An 18,658-nucleotide genomic window follows, 5' to 3' on the forward strand; every position below is an offset into this window, starting at 1 on the left:
TTTCATCAAACACTACTTCGCTGGCTATAAGAACTTCACCAAAAACGGAGGTAGGTCTGATCACACAGACTACCAGAAACACTATCTCTGTACGAGTTTAGGGACACAAAAAACGCATTCAAAAGGCGAAAGCCTACGCCATAAAAACAGCTCGAAAACGAGCCCCCGAGCCAAAAAAGGAAGAAGAAAGCGTTCCCATGATTGTCGAAGAAGGAGAAGAAGAGCAAGAACAAACTGCGGGACCTGCCAGAGCGAAGCTCGAGGAGTTTGAGAGTAGTCCCTCTCCTCAAACCATAATAGAAGAGCAACATCCTGTCACGTCTGCAGACATGGAAACGGAGAAAATTGTCTCCTCCGCCGCACCTGCTGGTGACACACTAGCAGAGCAAAGGCAAAGCCTCAAAGAGCTCAAGGCTCAAAACCGTGAAGTTAGACAAAGGCGCCCCAAGCGGACAAAAGCTGAAATAACTAAAGAAGTCAAGATGTCTAGAGATATTAAGAATGAAATCAAGCTCATGAGATTGCGTGCAAAGATTCCCGCTGGCGGTTTTCTCTCCTGTGCCATCATTCCCAAACCGTCCGAGGACGAAGAAGTTCGTGCTGGAGTCCTAGAAAGAATAGCCAGTGTGCGCGAAGCGCGTGAAAGAACGCAGTAAGAAACCCGTGTTCCTAGAGATGAAAGAGCGAATGCTCAGCACGTTTTGCGGTTACATCTCTGAAACCAGCGAAGCCAAGGTGCCTCAGCACTCGGTAGGCGAGATGGGCGCCTATAGATGCAAGCACTGCCAAGCGTTACTCTTCAAGAGAGAACGAAAGACGTTATGTTGTAACGGAGGAAAAAACACCCAAGGCAATATACGAGTTATCACCCCTGGGCGATAACATCAAAGGCTTCTACGACGGTTCCTCCAAACTGTCGATCCACTTTCTTGATAACATCGTAGGGTTTAACAGTATCTTCTCTTTTACGTCCTTTGCGTCCTCGGGGACCTTGGAGGACAAAAGAGAGTCTGCAATCTTCTACAAAATCCATGGTAAAATTTACCACCGTCTGGGTGGCATGAAGCCTAACTTGATGATTACGGAAGACGACAGCAGTCGTTTGGGTCTCAAAGATCCAACGTCAAGGAAAACGTTTTGGAAATCTGCAGTAAATTTCCTGGATTTGTACTTCTACCACGACAAGGAACAGCAATTAAAACTACGCTGCAACAGGTTTACCTACAGAAATAAAGACGGCGAGAGTCCCGAGACGTCTAAGCGTAGGAAACGCGAGGACGAACAATACCGAAGGAATGAGGGAATTATAGAGCTGTTATACACGTATTTGGTTAACAACAACGCTGCGCTGAGGGAAATCCTCAAAGAGGCGGAGACGTCAGCGAAGCTGGTCCAGGCTTACGTTACTCAGCACAGCTCTTTGCCAGACGTTACCATCACTCTTAAGACAGCAGAAAACGTCTCCACCAGGGAACACAAGGGCGTCTACCATCTACCGACGGCTTCCTGCCAAGTAGGGGCGATAGTCAACCTGGGTCCAGATACCGATACTTTGAAGGTCAGAATAGCGTCGCCTCTGCCCGATTCGAAATATGCCATCAAGATGATTAGCTCTACCAACTACTTCTACGATCTCTTCCAGTATCCCATGTTGATCCCCAACGGAGACAAAGGTTACAGCTTGAATATGGAAAAGAATGGCTCCGCCAAAAGACTGACTGCGCTCATGTACTACTCGGCCCTTTACATGGAGAGAGAAGGGATCTTCAACCACATCACAAAATGCCGTCGGTTGTTCCAGCAGTTTGTGGTCGATAACTACGTAAAAATCGAGTCTAGCCGGTTGTGTTATTTTGAGCACCAACACTCCGGCATGCGCAAGGAGAGGGCCGACGTGCTGAGCTCTGCCGACAAAAGTGGTGTCGGGCAACGCATAGTGCTCTCACCGTCGTTTGTTGGAGGGCCCAGATACATGAAAGAGCGCCAACAGGATGCCCTGGCCTACGTTACGGCCTACGGGTCGCCCGACTACTTCATAACCTTCACTATGAACCCTAGATGGCCGGAGGTGTTAGAGGTGGTGAAGAAATTTGGCGGACCAGGGACCCAAGGGGCCGACAGGCCGGATCTTATGAGCAGGATCTTCAAGCTGAAGCTGGATAGCCTAATGGACGACCTGATACACAAAAAGGCCTTCGGGGCCGTCAAAGCTTATCTCTATAGTGTAGAATGGCAGAAACGCGGCTTGCCGCACGCCCACATACTATTGTGGATGGCTGTTCGCGTCACCGCGGATACTGTAGAGCAAGTCATAAGAGCCGAGATACCCGACAAGGAAAAGGAGCCGAGGCTCTACGACACCGTCACTCGGTGCATGATACACGGGACCCTGCAAGGGTTATGACGAGTCACAACTGTGTTGCCAAGTAAAGAGCAAGAAACCCGGGCAGTGTGGCAAAGGATTCCCCAAGACGTGCAGAAATGAGCTGCTCTTTGGAAACAGCGGTTATCCCGAGTACGTCAGACGTTCCATAGGAGAAGGAGGTAACTCCTTCAAATTGAAGCTGAAGGACGGCCCCGTTACCGTAGACAATACTTGGGTTGTCCCTTACAACCCTTATCTTTGTATAAAAATACGATGCACACATCAACGTCGAATGTTCCAATTCTATAAAGGCTATAGCCTACGTCACAAAGTACGTGAACAAGGGGTCGGACAAGGTGTTGTTCACAAAGACGACGGGAGAAGAAGACAACCGAGTCGTCAACGAGGTTAAAAATTATCAAGAGGCCAGATATGTCAACTCTAACGAGGCTGCGTGGAAGATCTTCAAGTTCGACATCCACAAGTGCTACCCTCCGGTGTTTATGCTGGATCTACACCTAGAGGGCGAGAAAGCCATCTTCTACAACGAGCGTATGACGGCGGCTCAAATTGCCAGAAAGGCCAAGGCCGATACCCAGCTAACTGCTTTTTTCAAGCTTTGCCAGAAGGACGAGTTTGCGAGAACGTTATACTATCACCAATTACCGCTCCACTACGTATATAATCTTCAGGAGACTATATGGGAAGAACGTAACGGAAATACATACAGTCTCGGACGCATACGTGCTGTAACCACAAAAACCGTAGAGCTCTTTTACCTCAGGTTGCTGCTAACCCATAAAAAGGGTCCCAAGTCGTACGAAGACCTCAGAACAGTAGACGGCGTCATGTACGAAACTAATCGCGAAGCTGTGAAGGCCCTAGGGTTGTTAACCGACGAAGCCACCTGGAAAGACACCATAATGGAGATCATTAACCACACAAACGACAGGAGACAACTCAGAGAAACCTATGCCAGTATGTTGGTCTTTTCTGACCTCGAGGACCAGTCCGAGATATGGGAAGAGATAAAGGACTATTTTTCCAGCGATTACTTGAACATGGCAAACCTAACAGATTACAACGACGAAATCTACCTGGATGCCCTGGATGACATCCAGCAACACGTGCTTAATTGTGGAGGGGGTTCAATCACCCAATACGGTCTCCCTGCTTCTAGAGGGGGCGTACGCCCCTCCAATCTCATCAGGAGAGAGAAGGCATATAACAAACAAAAGTTGAAGGAGTCTGTGGAGGAAAAAGTTAAGCTTCTCAACGACAAGCAGCGGCAAGTCTATGACACTGTCATGTATCGAGTCGAGAATAGTCACCGTTACAGGAACAATGGTGTGTTTGTCAACGCCGCTGGCGGAACTGGCAAGTCTTTCGTTTTGAATCTATTGATCGATACGGTCCGTTCACAGGGGAAGGTTGCCTTGGCGGTAGCCTCATCCGGGATTGCGGCTACAGTCCTCTCTGGGGGCCGAACGGCCCATAACATGTTCAAAATACCCTTGATGGAGTATGACGAGACTAGGGCGTGTAGCATCAACAAGAACACGGAATTGGCGAGGCTTCTGCAGCAGACTCAGCTGATCGTCTGGGACGAAGTCGTGATGGCCAACAAGAATATGCTGACTGCCGTAGATATCACTCTCCGAGATATCATGGATAACGACGATTTCATGGGAGGAAAAGTGTTTGTCTGCGCAGGAGACTTTCGCCAGATCTTACCGGTCATAAGAAATGGAGGGAAGACGGAGGAGCTAGCCTACTGCATCAAGTCGAGCTACATGTGGGACGGGCTCACCAAGCTAGAACTAACAGAAAACGTTCGTCTCAAGAAGGACGATGTCAAGAATAACAAGTTTGCGAAGCAACTTTTGTCGCTGGGGACTCGCGATGCCGGCGAGCTCTTCTTTGAGAAAGGTTTCGGGGTACGAGCAAATTCGCGGGAGGAGTTGGTTTTCAAGGTTTACGACGATTTGAAGGCAAACCACTTGAACCTCTCCTACTTCGAGAAGAGATCGATAGTCTCGCCCACTAACGACGATGTCGGCTGCGTCAATCAACTCATCTACGATCTCAACGAGGAGAAGGAGGTCGTCTATTACAGCGTTGACACGCCGTCGGATCCAGAACCCGACGTACAAGCCTCTGTTTTCAACTCCATGTGCAGCCCGTCGGTGCCGCTGCACGACTTGAGGTTGAAGATTGGCTGTATTGTCATGGTAATGAGGAACATTTGTCCTCCTAGGATATGCAACGGAACCCGTTTAATGATTACTAATCTCAAGAAACACGTTGTTGTGGGCAAAATATTAGGAGGAACATATCGGGGCGAGCAAGTCTTGATCCCGCGGGTCGTGTTAGAGGCCCAAGATACCCCTGTCCCATTCAAGCGTAAGCAATTTCCTATCAAGTTAAGCTACGTCATGACTATCAACAAGAGTAAGGGACAAACTTTTGATCGTTGTGGACTGTTGCTGGACTCGGTACAGTGCTTCGCACACGGACAGTTGTATGTAGCCTGTTCTAGGGTAACAAATTGGGATGCTTTGGTGTATTATACGGGCTGGCGCAAGGTAGGAAATGACGTTAGACGCCGTCCTGCTGTAAATGTGGTATATAAAGAATTGTTTGAAGCCCATGTGGGAGAAGAGGATGAGGAAGGTCCCACAGAAGAGGCTTTAGTTGCTGCTTCACTCATTCCTGAGGAGGCCGACGAGTCTGAAAGGACTAACAACATCCCAGAAGATATCCACAAGATCTCAGAAGACGATTGGGTCAAGATGATTATGCCGGATTGGTACGGGGAGGATGATGTGAAGGAGGTTTCCAGCAACAAGAAAGGAGCAAGTGAAGATCTATTGTCGAAAATAAAGAAGATGATAGAGGAACATATGACTAATATGACTGACGAGTCATCCGATGACGATGATGAAAAGGGCTCCGAGGCGAGCAGATCCCCAAAGAGAAAGCGGGAACCTGAAGAAGAGAAAGAAGAGGTTGACCAAGAAGAACAGCCTTCGGAAGAGGATGAGGTTTGTCTGCTTTCCCCGAAGAGAAAATGTATTCGAGAATGATGTTTTCAGTAAATAAAAAGCGTATAACTTATTCAATCTTTTAATGTCCTAAGCATATTAAAGGGTTAAAACAGGGGCGAAGCCCCAGGGCGCGAAGCGCCCGGAAGCGAAGCGAGCAGCGCCGCAGGCCAAGCCCCCAGGCGGAGCCTGGCCGGCGAAGCCGGTGGGCTTGTTTTTTATATAAAAAACAGTACTTTTTTCTAGTTGCATCTATAATTGAGATCAATCAATCAGTCCATTGGCCCTGGTCTCTCTTGCAGAAGACCCATGGTCAGGGATTTTTTTTTTTTTTCAGCCATTTTTTTTTCACCAGAGCCATTTTTTTTTAGTTACCAGAGCCATTTTTGATACTTCCAGAGCCATGTTTTGCAGGTTCGATTTCCTTCCAACTATTGGAAGGCTAACTCATTATTCATGTGCATGAGGGTGGGAATGCACGACAAGCCTTGCAATACACCGTTAGAGTACCATCACTGCCCTGATCCACTTCAAGCCAATCTAGGTTCCACGAGCGTGTAGTAGATTCATGCTTTACTGGTTTTCGTTTTCCTTGGCCCTTGCCCGTAGATTTTGAATTAGGCTTTGCTGGTCCAGAAGCGGTTCCTGCCGTCAAAACACTCTCCCTCGATTCTGAAAAGACTGAATCTGAGGGCAAACCATCTTCACTCGCTTCACTAGAAATCGCTCCATGTTGTACCAAGATCTATGCATCAAGACCTTGTGATGTACGATCATCGAAAGTTTGGCATGGACGTGACCTAGCTACCGTAGACCCAAGCTAGCAAACTAATAATTTTTTACTTTTGTATTTTTTATTCTCCCTCCAAAGATCCACATTCATGAACTAGATATATAATCATCAAATGTTCATATTTATATTTAAATTGATTTAATTTCAATTTTTTATGAGAGTAGTAGAGCTTGTGTCAGGATTAGAAATGGAGAGAGTGAGTGGTTTGAGGTAAAGGTGGGACTTCGTCAAGGATGCGTTATGTCACCCTGGCTGTTCAACTTATACATGGATGGGGTGGTGCGAGAGGTAAATGCAAGGGTGGTGGGTCAGGGATTAGAGATGGTTAAAGAAAATGGAGAAAAGTGGGAGGTGAGCCAGCTATTGCTTGCGGACGACACTGCGCTTGTGGCAGGATCGGAGGAGGGATTGAGGAAGTTGGTGACAGAGTTTGGGAGAGTGTGTGATAGAAGAAAGCTGAAGATAAATGTGGGTAAAAGTAAGGTGATGAGATGTACAAGGGGTGAAAGTGGCAGTAATCTGGAAGTGAGCATTAAGGGAGAGCAACTGGAGGAAGTGGATAGTTTTAGATATTTGGGTGCAAATGTAGCAGGAAAAGGTGGAGTGAAGGTGGAGGTAGAATGTAGATTGAGAGAAGCGAGTAAATGCCTTGGTGGTTTAAAAAGTGTAATGAGGAATATAAATTTGGGAATGGATGCTAAGAGGAGACTGTATGAAGGAGTGATTGTGCCAACAGCACTGTATGGAGCAGAAACATGGAACATAAGAGAGGAAGAGAGAAGGAGCTTGAATGTGTTTGAGATGAAGTGTCTGAGAAGTATGATGGGGGTTACTAGGCTGGATAGAGTGAGAAATGAGGAGGTGAGGAGGAGAACAGGGGTGGAAAGGGAGTTGGGAGATAGGGTTGATGAAAGAGTATTGGGATGGTTTGGACACATGGAAAGAATGAGTGAAGAACGACTAGTAAAGGAGGTATGGAAGGCAGATGTGGAGGGAGTGAACATGAGGGGACGTCCTAGGATGAGATGGATGGATGGGGTGAAGGGGGCTTTGGGGAAGAGGGGAATGTCTGTTGAGGAAGGACGGGAGAGGACAGAAGACAGGGGTGAATGGAGAATGGTTGTATATGGAAAATATTGTGATGCATGAGGTGGAATGGACGGGAGAATGGGGGGTGAGGTAGTGTGTGTGAGCAAATTTTTTACGCAGCCTGAAGGGATTTCTCCCCGTCCTCTCCTTTATATGGGGGGACGGAGAGGGGGGGTCGTCGATTTAATGAAGCGGCCTTACTGTGGATGTGCTGTGTCTTGCGACACTACTTCTGACCCAGGACAGTGGACAGGGTGCGGGGATGACCCGTCATCTAGGAGGTGCCAAGATGGGAGGGAGGGTGGAGTGTTTTCGGGGATGGAATGGGTGGGAATGATTTTATGCCTTTTCCTTTTTGGCTACCTCCCTGGTAAGGGGGAAAAGCCTTGGTATATGTATGTGTATACTTTCAATTAATAACCAAACATTTCATTCGATTTTGTTTTCTCATAAATACGCGAACGAGGTTATAAATGGGATTTCCCAGTTTCCCTCCTAGGCCTCGAGCGAGTTTGCATATGTATAGTGTACGTATGCATGCAGTGATGTGGTATTGGGTATGGTGCATTGTACATGTAGTCAGCGCGTTGATTGGGCAGCTAGCTGCATGCAACCAATGAACTTCCCTGCATACAGATACCATGCAATTCGCAACTAGCGACATTATGTAGCACGATAGTCGTGTAGAGTCCAGTCAATATATACTAGTATACGCGCGCATGCAGTTGATACGAAGCTAGGCTAGATAAGCCATTGAACTCTAGCAGCTATACCGCGTACACATACGTATGTACATCAACAAATTAGAGTTGATGGATGCGTTGCGTTTATGATATCGATTGATAATGCAATGGTTGATCACGGGTAAGTTGTGTTTGCTCTGATCCTTTCATCAATGGTGATGGGATTCAGGGATTGCCAAATGATGGATAATGCATGAAAAACGTTGAATCTTTCCGCGGGAGCGATTTTTTTTTTTTTGGGCGGGACGCTCCCGCTATTGGATTTGCAAGAGCGACATTGGAACATTCCCGAGCGAAATCGCTCGTCGCTCCCGTGTATTTTTTTTCGCTGCCCATGGTCTTGAGGCATCCAGTAACAGCCTCCATCCAATATGGACAAACAAGTTTTGCAAATGCTACATTTTTCGGGGCACATGAAGAATTGTCACCCCAGTATGCCAAATATCAACAGTGGAATAAAAATTTCGTTAGGTTAGGTTGAATGAGGGTTATGCTTATTGTTATCAACTTATAATACAACCGAAGAATCGTAAACCCAGGATGGCCCACGTGAAGAATTGTCACCCTGTCGAAGACTGGGGTGACGATTCTTCATGTGATCCCATATTTCTTTATATCATTCACTGCAGACATTTTTTGTTTTATCGTAGAGATTATATCGAAAAGGATTTGATCAACTTTGCCAACAACAACCCTGGCGTGGTGGTGTACCTAAAACCTCGGAGGCATCGATCACCTTGCATCTAGGCAGAGTACTGTAAGTTTGACTTTTGCAACAGGTAGTAGCCTCTTTTACACTGGAGCTTAAACTCAGGAACCTTGCACAGCATGAGGGCCCCACACCTGTAGCAGTGGCAAACCTAAGACCCTCATACTCCTGGTACGGTAACAGCTCTCACCCAAATTCCTTGTAACAAAAACACAGTTACCTGCATTATTGAAAGATATAATTTACTTCCCTTTGAAGAGCTGGAGTTCTTCTTAGCTGAATAAAATTTACTGGTGTTAGCCTGAATTAAAGATTTTATATCTAATGACATTCGCAGAGAATTCACTTCTAAAAGCCTGCCCCCACACCAATGTTCCCTCTTAATTCTTTGCTGTGAAAGAGCACAGAAATTTGGTTGTGTGAAAATTTTTCCTTCTTTGTAAAGTATGTGTGTACTTATGTGGGTCACCATACTGACTGCAGAACACATTACAGAGGATCTCAAGACATGTGATTTTATGAAATTGACAAAATCTCAAAATCAATTTTTTTTGTTTTAAATTGTTATGAAATTTTACAATTAATTTCTTTAATTAGAAAATTTCAATTTCATCTTGAAAACCTTGTGTGCACATATCTTTTCCTTTGTGTACTATTTGTAAAACGTGTGTGCATGCACATGCACACAGCTTAGAAGGAACATTGCCCTGCACCCCACTTGTCCTGCACCATAGTAATTGAGCAAACCAATAAATCAATTTACAATTTGATTATGACTGAGACGTACTTTTAAAGAAAATGTATCTAAAATATATAATCTTGGTAATTTGTTTATGGATTTATTATTAATGTCATTATTTTTTTTCTACTCGTGGCATATTACTATTTAGATCTATGGTTTCAGTAAATGGAGGAGAGGAGTATAGAAACACCCATGACCTGAATGGGGAGGAGCTAGTTGCAAAATGGGTCGAGTACATGTGTGGGTGATGAGGGTACCCAGTGGAGTGTCTCTGCAAATATCAACACACAGACTTCCCATCAATACTAGAGGGGACCCTGGACAACCATGGACGCATCAACACCCAGCGGTCAACACAGTCACTTTACCAGCTGTAAGTAGTTCAGGAGCTTTTTCCCCCTCACAAGAGAGGTAGCCAAAGTAGTAATAACAGGTGTATATCAAGTGGGAGTGTTTGTAGTTTCTGGTAAAGTGATGCAGGTAATGGTTAAAGGTAGTTCTTGAGAACCTATTTTGATTGCCAGATGATGATAATTGTCATGTGAAAGTAATAACTTGTTCGGAAATGTTGGCCATGGTGGACTTGGAAGATTTGTACAGAATAATTTCAGACACTCATGCAGGGTTTGGGTAAGATATATTCTTGTCTATCTCCAGTGCAAACTCCATTCAAATGAAAGCCTCTACTATGGAGTGTACTTGGGAGCCTCTTAGGTATAAAATACCCATGTGTTTCCTTGGATAAGATCCTGTAATGTGTGCCAGTGTTAACGGGATTAACAATTAGCATACAATGACGCTGGTGTTGGCATCATGAGGCATGAGCGTGTATATGAGGATACTGGTGTCAGGGTCCTGATTATATCTATTTTGTAGTTGTAACTGAGTGACCCCATGTATTCTGTGGACAGACTCGATCTTGTTTTCTGTAGTTATCCACATTCAGGGTAGAAGAGAACAAGCATTACAGCCATAATTTTATATCTTATAATGAGTGTATTGTGATGCATCATCGTATATCAGTCAGGAAGCTGTGCATGAGTATTCGACTTGTATTGACGAGGTTGATAGTGCAATCTGTCAATGTGTTCTTGGTTCTCTCTTTGGAAGCTAGTCATGTTCATTGGTTTATCCCATAAGTCACTCAAAGGTTCTTGTCTGATAGTGTTGGTACTAAAAATAGTCATTATTGCACGGTAGACGTAGTGTTGAAAGTGGTGATTTGTTTTTCTTTTGTACAGAGCCATATAGTTTGTATTTTTATTGCTAAAACTTGCATAGCTGTTTCTGCTCATATGTAAATCTACTATGATTTATCCCAATTTTGTCATATTTGAACTGTTTCATCCATTCCCCATTTCGTTAAGATTTCATTTGTTATGACAAAACTCTTGAGCAAAACTCTTAAAAAAAATTCTGTTTGCAGGAAGAATTATCTGCAGCTCCTCCAGAAGTTACAGGAACAACACAGCTGCTTGAACTGTGTGAGCAGCTAAAGAAGGAGGACACCAGTGGATACATCAATTCATCAGTTGTTTTATAACTTTGTAATATACTGTATGTAGCATCTTCAATCATTTTTTTCTTTTACTCTAAGTATTCTTAATTTTACGGTACTGTATGGGCTTGAAACATGCAACACTAGAGAGGAGGAGTTTGTATTGACCCAATTGTATTTTACGGGACGAGAGCTATGCTTGTAGTGACCCGTTTGCGTATTTCTCCGCATCCAGTTTATTCTTAAAATCGTGTACAGTTTTGGCACTCACTGTTTCTCCCTTTAGTTTGTTCCAGACATCAATCACTCTATGTGGGAAGCTATTCTTTTTCAGGTCTCTTCTGTAACTGTCCTTCTTTAGTTTCTTTTCGCGTCCTCTTGTTTCTCTTCTGTCTCACTTTAACAAGTCGTCTCTATCGAGAATTTCCACCCCTTTCATAATTCTGTGTTTGAGATGAGGTACCTGAGAAGTATGATAGGGGTTACTAGGCTGGATAGAATGAGAAACGAGATGAGGAGAGTGGGGTGGAAATGGAGTTGGGAGATGGGGTCAGTAACAATTAGCAAGTACATTAATAATTTTTTTAAGACCTATTCTTTGTGTGTGTGTGTGGGGAGGCACCAAGTTGCTTTAACATATGTTGGATGTTGTCTAATAACAGCTTAACCCGTAAATTGTTAGCCCAGTGTTTAGCTCAAATGCTGGCATAGGTTGAATTTCGATTTTTTGTTTTTTGCATGTGTCATAACATAAAATGGTGGTGGGGCATCAAAAAATTATTCACAGTGGAATATATCTGCATCTGTGACCACTCGTCAGTCAGTGTAGGATGGGTTTCTTGCATGAAGATTTTCAAGAAGGGATATGTTTTTGGCAATGTACTGCTACCTGAATAAATGTATGGGAATGGATGCTAAGAGGAGATTGTATAAAGGGGTGATTTTGCTGACAGCATTGTATGGGGCAGGAACATGGAACACAAGAGAGGAAGAACTTAAGTGTTTTGAGATGAAACACGTGAGAAATATGGTAGGGGTGACAAGGCTGGATAGAGTGAGAAACAAGGAGAGATGGAGTGGATGAAAGAGTGTTGGGATGGTTTGTTGGACACATGGAAAGAATGAGTGAAGAAAGATTAGTAAAAGAGGTGTGGAAGGAGTGAACATGAGAGGGTGATGGCCAAGGATAAGATGGATGGGGTAAAAGGAGCATTGGGAAAGAGGGGAATGTCTGATGGGGATGGAAGGTAGAAGACAGAAGACAGGGGTGAGTAGAGAATGGTTGTGTATAGATGATGCTGTGATGCATGGAAAGGAGTGGGTGGGTGGGGGGTGAGAGAGTATGTGTGAATGATATCTTGATGCAGCCCAAAGGGATTTTCCCCTGTCTTCTCTTTTTCTGGATGAGGGGGTGTCGCCGATTAAATAAAGTGGCCTTACTGTGGATGTGCTGTGTCTTGCTACATTGCTTCTGACCCAGGGCAGTGGGTCAGATGCAGGGATGACCCATCATCATCCATGAGGAGCCAAGAAAAGAGGAAGGGAGGGAGGGAGGGGTTGTGGATGGGAGTGGAGTATGTGGGGATGAAATGGGTGGGAGTGGATTTATGTCTTTGACTTTGGCTATCCCTTGTGCATACATACATATACCAAAGGCTTTTTCCCCCCTTACAAGGAAGGTAGCCAAAAAGAAAAAGGCATAAAAACCATTCCCACCCATTCCAACCCGAAATACACTCCACTCCCCTCCACCCTCCCTCTTATCTTGGCACCTCCTGGATGATGGGTCTTCCCTGCATCCTGTCCACTGCCCTGGGTCAGAGGCAGTCGCAAGACACAGCACATCCACAGTAAGGCCACTTCATTAAATCGGCGCCCCCTCCACCCCCTACCCGTCCCCCCATGCAGAAAAGGACATGGGGAGAAATCCCTTCGGGCTGCGTCAAATTTTTCTCACACCTACTACCTCACCCCCCATCCCTCCACCCATTCCACCTCATGCATCACAATATCATCCATATACAACCCTTCTCCATTCACCCCTGTCTTCTGTCCTCTCCCATCCTTCCTCAACAGACATTCCCCTCTTCCCCAAAGCCCAACTCACCCCATCCATCCATCTCATCCTAGATCGCCCCCTCATGTTCACTACCTCCACATCTGCCTTCCGTACCTCTTTTACTAGTCTTTCTTTACTTATTCTTTCCATGTGTCCAAACCATCTTAATATTTTTTAATTAACTTTATCTCCTAACTCCCTTACCACCCTTGTTCTCCTCCTCACCTCCTCATTTCTCACTCTATCTAGACTAATAACCCCTATCATACTTCTGAGACAACTCATCTCAAACACATTCAAACTCCTTCTCTCTTCCTCTCTATGTTCCATGTTTCTGCTCCATACAGTGCTGTTGGCACAATCACTCCTTCATACAGTCTCCTCTTAGCATCCATTCCCAAATTTATATTTCTCATTACACTTTTTAATCCACCAAGGCATTTACTTGCTTCTCTCAATCTACATTCTACCTCCACCTCCACTCCACCCTTTCCTGCCATATTCGCACCTAAGTATCTAAAACTATCCACTTCCTCCAGTCGCTCTCCCTTAATGCTCACTTCCAGTCTGCTGCCACTTTCACCCCTTGTACATCTCATCACCTTACTTTTACCCACATTTATCTTCAGCTTTCTTCTTTCACACACTCTACCAAACTGTCACCAACTTCCTCAATTACTCCTCTGATTCTACTACAAGCGCAGTGTCGTCCGCAAACAACAGCTGGCTCACTTCCCACTTTTCTCCATTTTCTTTAACCATCTGCAATCCCTGACCCACCACCCTTGCATTTACCTCTCGCACCACCCCATCCAGTCAAACTGAGATGTGATGCACCAACCCTCTTGAGTTTATCAAATGTGGTGAAAAGGATTCCTGACTGCCTCAAACCTGGGGAGAATAATCTAGCATTAGATACTTTTTTCTTCTTCTCTCTATCCATTCTGTTTAATTACAAAAGATGAGCTGGCTATAATGTGAGTGAAGGGATGCATACATACCTGTTCCAATTGCAGTTTAAATGGTTCATCCTTGGAACCTAAAATACTTTCTATGTTGTGCAATGATGCATGAAGCATAATACAGAAGCTGGCTCCTGTTTGATAAAAAAGAAAAAAATTACTTCAGCTAATACTCCTGTAGACATAAATTATTTCTGTTGCAGCAATACACAGATATTGATTTTCTTTACTCATCAGCTGATACTGCTACATACATCTAGGGGTGTGCTGATTAATCGGCATAGGCAATAATAGTCACTTTTTTGGTGAATCAGCATATGCAAAAATCTGCATTTTTTTAGAAAGGGATTCGGCATCGGCAATATTTTGCCGATGATGATGCCAATTCAGTAATTCACCTATCATTCATTGTTCTGGTGGTTGCATAGGGCCATGCAGCATATTATATGCTATACGAGATACCACTACCAAATAATCAAGGCTTTAGCACATAGCATCACAACTGTAGGAATTGAGATGGCTAGGAATATGTTGTGGTAGTGTAAACCTACACTACTGCCATAACACACTTTTCAAAAATATAGTATGCAGAGGTGATCAAATCTGCAAACAGGAAGGCATACGACCAGAGAAACTTTTAAGATGGCAGTAAATATTAGAGCAAATTATATTAATTCTATATTTTATTTTTGTATTTCTTATATAAAACTAAACTAAAAATATATATATACCGTATATATATATAATTTTGAAACAGCAATGTTTCCACAAAAGAAATTAAGTGAGAGTGATATGGGAGTAAATCGTCCAGGCATCCGTGGACTGTCAATTTTACCTGCTTATATATTCGAAAAATTGGCAGACAGATTTACTCCCACTTTGCAGCATTTTATAGCCAAATGAATCATTTATAAAGATTTTTTTATGTATTTTGACATGTAAACACATAACAATACATCTTTATGCTTTTTGACAACAACAGCTATGACTTTGACTCATGTTTAGATGATTTATTGTCAAAATCACAATCACACGAGTCAAATTTGGACATAGCGAAACTTCAACAACAAAAATAAGAATATCTTCATCTCTTCTGACACTACAAAGCAAAGTTGATCAATTTTGCTCCCTCCCACTGGAACCACGTGACTTGGATTCCTTGAGTTGATGCAGAGAGAGAAAAAAAAAATCCTTTATGGAACAAAACAGACACGGCTTAAAAAAAAAAAAAAAAAAAAAAAAAAAAAAAAAAAAAAAGATTTTTTTTTAGCCGTTTCCCGCATTCCATGTATCAATTATTATAGAGACTGAGTTAGGTTTAGTCTTTACTATTAAGTTAGGATTAAGAATTGGATTGATGCAGTTTACACTCTGTACATGTGCTTTATCAAAACCATGCATTAAATGATTCAAGTTACTTGAAGTTAGTAGTTACATCAAAATCTATGAAACAGGTAATGTCTACCTCTTTTTCAACCGATAGAAAATAATACAACCATACATTGATAATCATAAAGTGGTCAATCAATAAGCACTTCATTAACTTCATTCAATCATCAGCATCCAACAGCTCAACAACTGGCAGGTATAAATCTACAGAGATTATGAAGCAAGTAAAAATCATATTTTAATTACTTCATATTAAAAACTGATATACCACAATCATATAAAGTGGAATTGGCATCGGCAACTAAGAGTGAATAGGAATCGGCATCGGTATCGGCATCTAAGAGTGAATAGGAATCGGCATTGCCATTAAAAAAAAAAAACACCCCTACATACATCATTATTTCTTTGTTATCTGAGAATATTTAGTGATAGAATTTCATCCTGGCAGTTAATAACATCTCGGTACTTGACCACATTCCAACCAAAATATGGGTGGTGGATGGGAGTGGAATGAGTGAGAGTGGGTGCATGCCCTGGCTGGCTACTTTCCATATAAGAGGGTGGGGCCCTTGGTAGAGAAATAGATGACTGATGATTGATTTGGTTTAACTTTGTGAACTCCCCCCCCTCCCCAATATTGGGAAGCTAGCTAGGATGGTGCTCCTTAAAGAAGACTTTGTAGTATGGTCCTATTTAATGTACCACACCCTTGGTACAATTCACGGGTGGTGGCAGGGTTTGAATTGCGGTCACCTTGACCTCTGTCACAAGTAGTGACGCTCTCTCTTGCTCGGTTAGTGAGCATCTGTTAGACAGATAATATAAAACAACTTCATATCTACACATACCAATGGACCTTCCTTCCCTTACAATGGTGGCTGTGTAAAATCAAATACCTGCCCCACACACATCCGAAGCCCACTCATTACATCTTCTACCTTAGGCTCTCATGTTCAGGTCAAAGGCAATGCAGCAAGACAGAACTTCCACGGCAGGGGTTAACAACCAAAGCTAGTTTACCCACAGCACTATATTATATGACCTCCCCCCACCTCTCCTCATCCACTCAGAAAATCAATGGATCAGACAAGAACATCCCTTGGAGCCATGCCATTCCTTCATCATCCACCTACAGTCTCTCTCTCTCTCACTTCACTCCTACTTATGGCATTCGGTCTTCCTTGCTCAGTAGTACACAACATTCTTCTTGCATCCAACACTCCTTTCACTCCCATCCATCCATCCATCCACCTCCTTCTTGGTCTTCCTCTTAAATGTGGATGGCAAGAGAGCTATTGGATAGGAAAAATAGAGTGCAAAGGTGATTTGGGCATATGGAGAAAATAAGAATGGAAAGATTTGCAAAAAAAGTTTGGAAAGCAAAAATAGAGCGACACTATATGGTTAAAGCTATAAATTCAAGAGAGAGAAACTTAATCCTGTAAATTATATCTACATATATTTCTTTAGTTTATGAATACTAAAATGTCAAATTCCTTTCCATCTTACCAAGAACCCACAAGAGGATGACCCCAGCTCCAGCCCACTAAAAAATGGGAAGGGACACGATTCCCATAATGGCATACTGGTGGACAAGGGGGACTTGATGGCCACCAATAACCAAAATTTTCTCAGCATTCTTCATGGATATAATATGGCATCCACCCAAAGCAGCAGCTAAACCAATTTAGAGTAGAGATCTAATGCTGCAAAAAAAAAAAAAGTTTTAGTATTCAACATACAGAACAGTAATTAGATAGTATTCAAAGAAAAAAAAAATTGTCAGGTAACAATGAGGAGCTTATATGGAAGGGACAATGTCTTTTTGAAGGGAGTGGGATGGGTGTATCTTTTGACTCGGCAGCCACCCTTGCAATTACTGTACAAGGGGGGAGGGGGAGGGCCTTTTGGGTCTTCCTGTAGCTAAATGCAGTATTCTATGAATCTCGAAAATGGGCCAAGGTAAAAACAGACCATACAGATAATAAGATGTTTAATGAAAAACCATAAATGCACATACATACAAATGTATACATACATATACAGTAAAAGCTCTCTTATCCAGCATCACTGGGGCCAAAGGCATGCCGGATACTCGAAAATTCCGGATACTTGAAGGGGTTGCTAAAGTAAGTGAAGGGGTACAGAAATATGTCTACAATCGCCCCCTTAACTCACTATTAATGTCAGTGAACATATAGTATCACATACCGCAACATAAACAAAGCATCACATGATTGCGGCGTCACCACCTCACTCGCCAACATACAGTTCATCACTAGACACTAACCTTCTCTGTACTTTTCTGAAGGGGTTACTAAAAGAAGTGAAGGGTTACAAAAACACTATGTCTACAATCAACTCATTTTATTCACTATTAACAACATTTAACATAACATAAACATTTAACTTAACATAAAAAAGCACATAAACAAACAAACAAAACCACCTCACTCGCCAACATCTAGTTCATCACTCCAGTTTATCACTATCCTCTGTACTTGTTTGCCGCTCTTTCTTTCCCTTACACCCATCTTCTTTGCTAGGTCGCATCCTTTTTCTTGCAGCATGGGTGGGGCCTGTCATTGATACTCCTTCGGATCTTTTCAGGCAAAACCACTCGTACAACACTTTGTCAATCTTGTCCCCACGCTGATATTGTAAAGTGTGACAGTTTTCAACAGCTTTTGGGGTATCTGTCCCCTTCATAAACTCATGTAACTTCTTTGATTGGGCCTTGATATCGTAGATGGCTGATGAGCCTATGCCGAATTCGTCCATGAGTATTTTTCTGTTGTCCCCTTTCTCTAAACATTTGCAAATGTCCACCTTCTGCCTAAGTGTAAGCACAACACATTTCTGTTTATCAACTTTGGGCATGATGAAAGTTTACAGGGGAACACTTGAGGAAGAATGTAGCTGAACTGAGTGGAGACAAACACAAATGTGGCACATGTGAGACTGAATAGCATCAGTGGGCAGTGGGCTCTGGTGGGTGGTGCGAAACTGACCCAGACAGTGGTGCACTCTGGTGACGGCGGGAACAATTAAAGCCTCGCGCGGGAAATTTTATTGATATGTATTGATTTCATATAGATTTTAATGCTTGGAAAAAGAATGCTGGATACTAAGTTGCCGGATACCTGAATGCTGGATAAGAGGGCTTTTACTGTATACCAAGGGCATTTTCCCCCTTACAAGGGAGGCAGCCAAAGTCAAAATGAGCAATTCCACTTCTGGGGCATTCTCAGTCAGATCAACAAGT

At 43.3% G+C, this 18,658-nt stretch overlaps 1 protein-coding gene and 1 pseudogene across 1 annotated transcript; both read left to right on the forward strand.

Moving 5' to 3' along the window:
- The first annotated feature begins 675 nt into the window (after positions 1 to 675).
- LOC143030429 (uncharacterized) lies at positions 676 to 5,451 on the forward strand. Its single transcript, XM_076193577.1, has 3 exons — positions 676 to 750; positions 851 to 2,362; positions 2,677 to 5,451. The coding sequence occupies exons 1-3, from the start codon at positions 676 to 678 to the stop codon at positions 5,449 to 5,451; spliced, it is 4,362 nt and encodes a 1,453-aa protein (XP_076049692.1).
- Positions 5,452 to 8,574: 3,123 nt separating this feature from the next.
- On the forward strand, positions 8,575 to 11,028 carry LOC143031854 (large ribosomal subunit protein mL43-like; annotated as a pseudogene).
- Positions 11,029 to 18,658: the final 7,630 nt, after the last annotated feature.

The sequence above is a fragment of the Oratosquilla oratoria genome, chromosome 12 (assembly GCF_046742065.1).
Source record: "Oratosquilla oratoria isolate Oo_2021 chromosome 12, ASM4674206v1, whole genome shotgun sequence".
NCBI lineage: Eukaryota > Metazoa > Arthropoda > Malacostraca > Stomatopoda > Squillidae > Oratosquilla > Oratosquilla oratoria.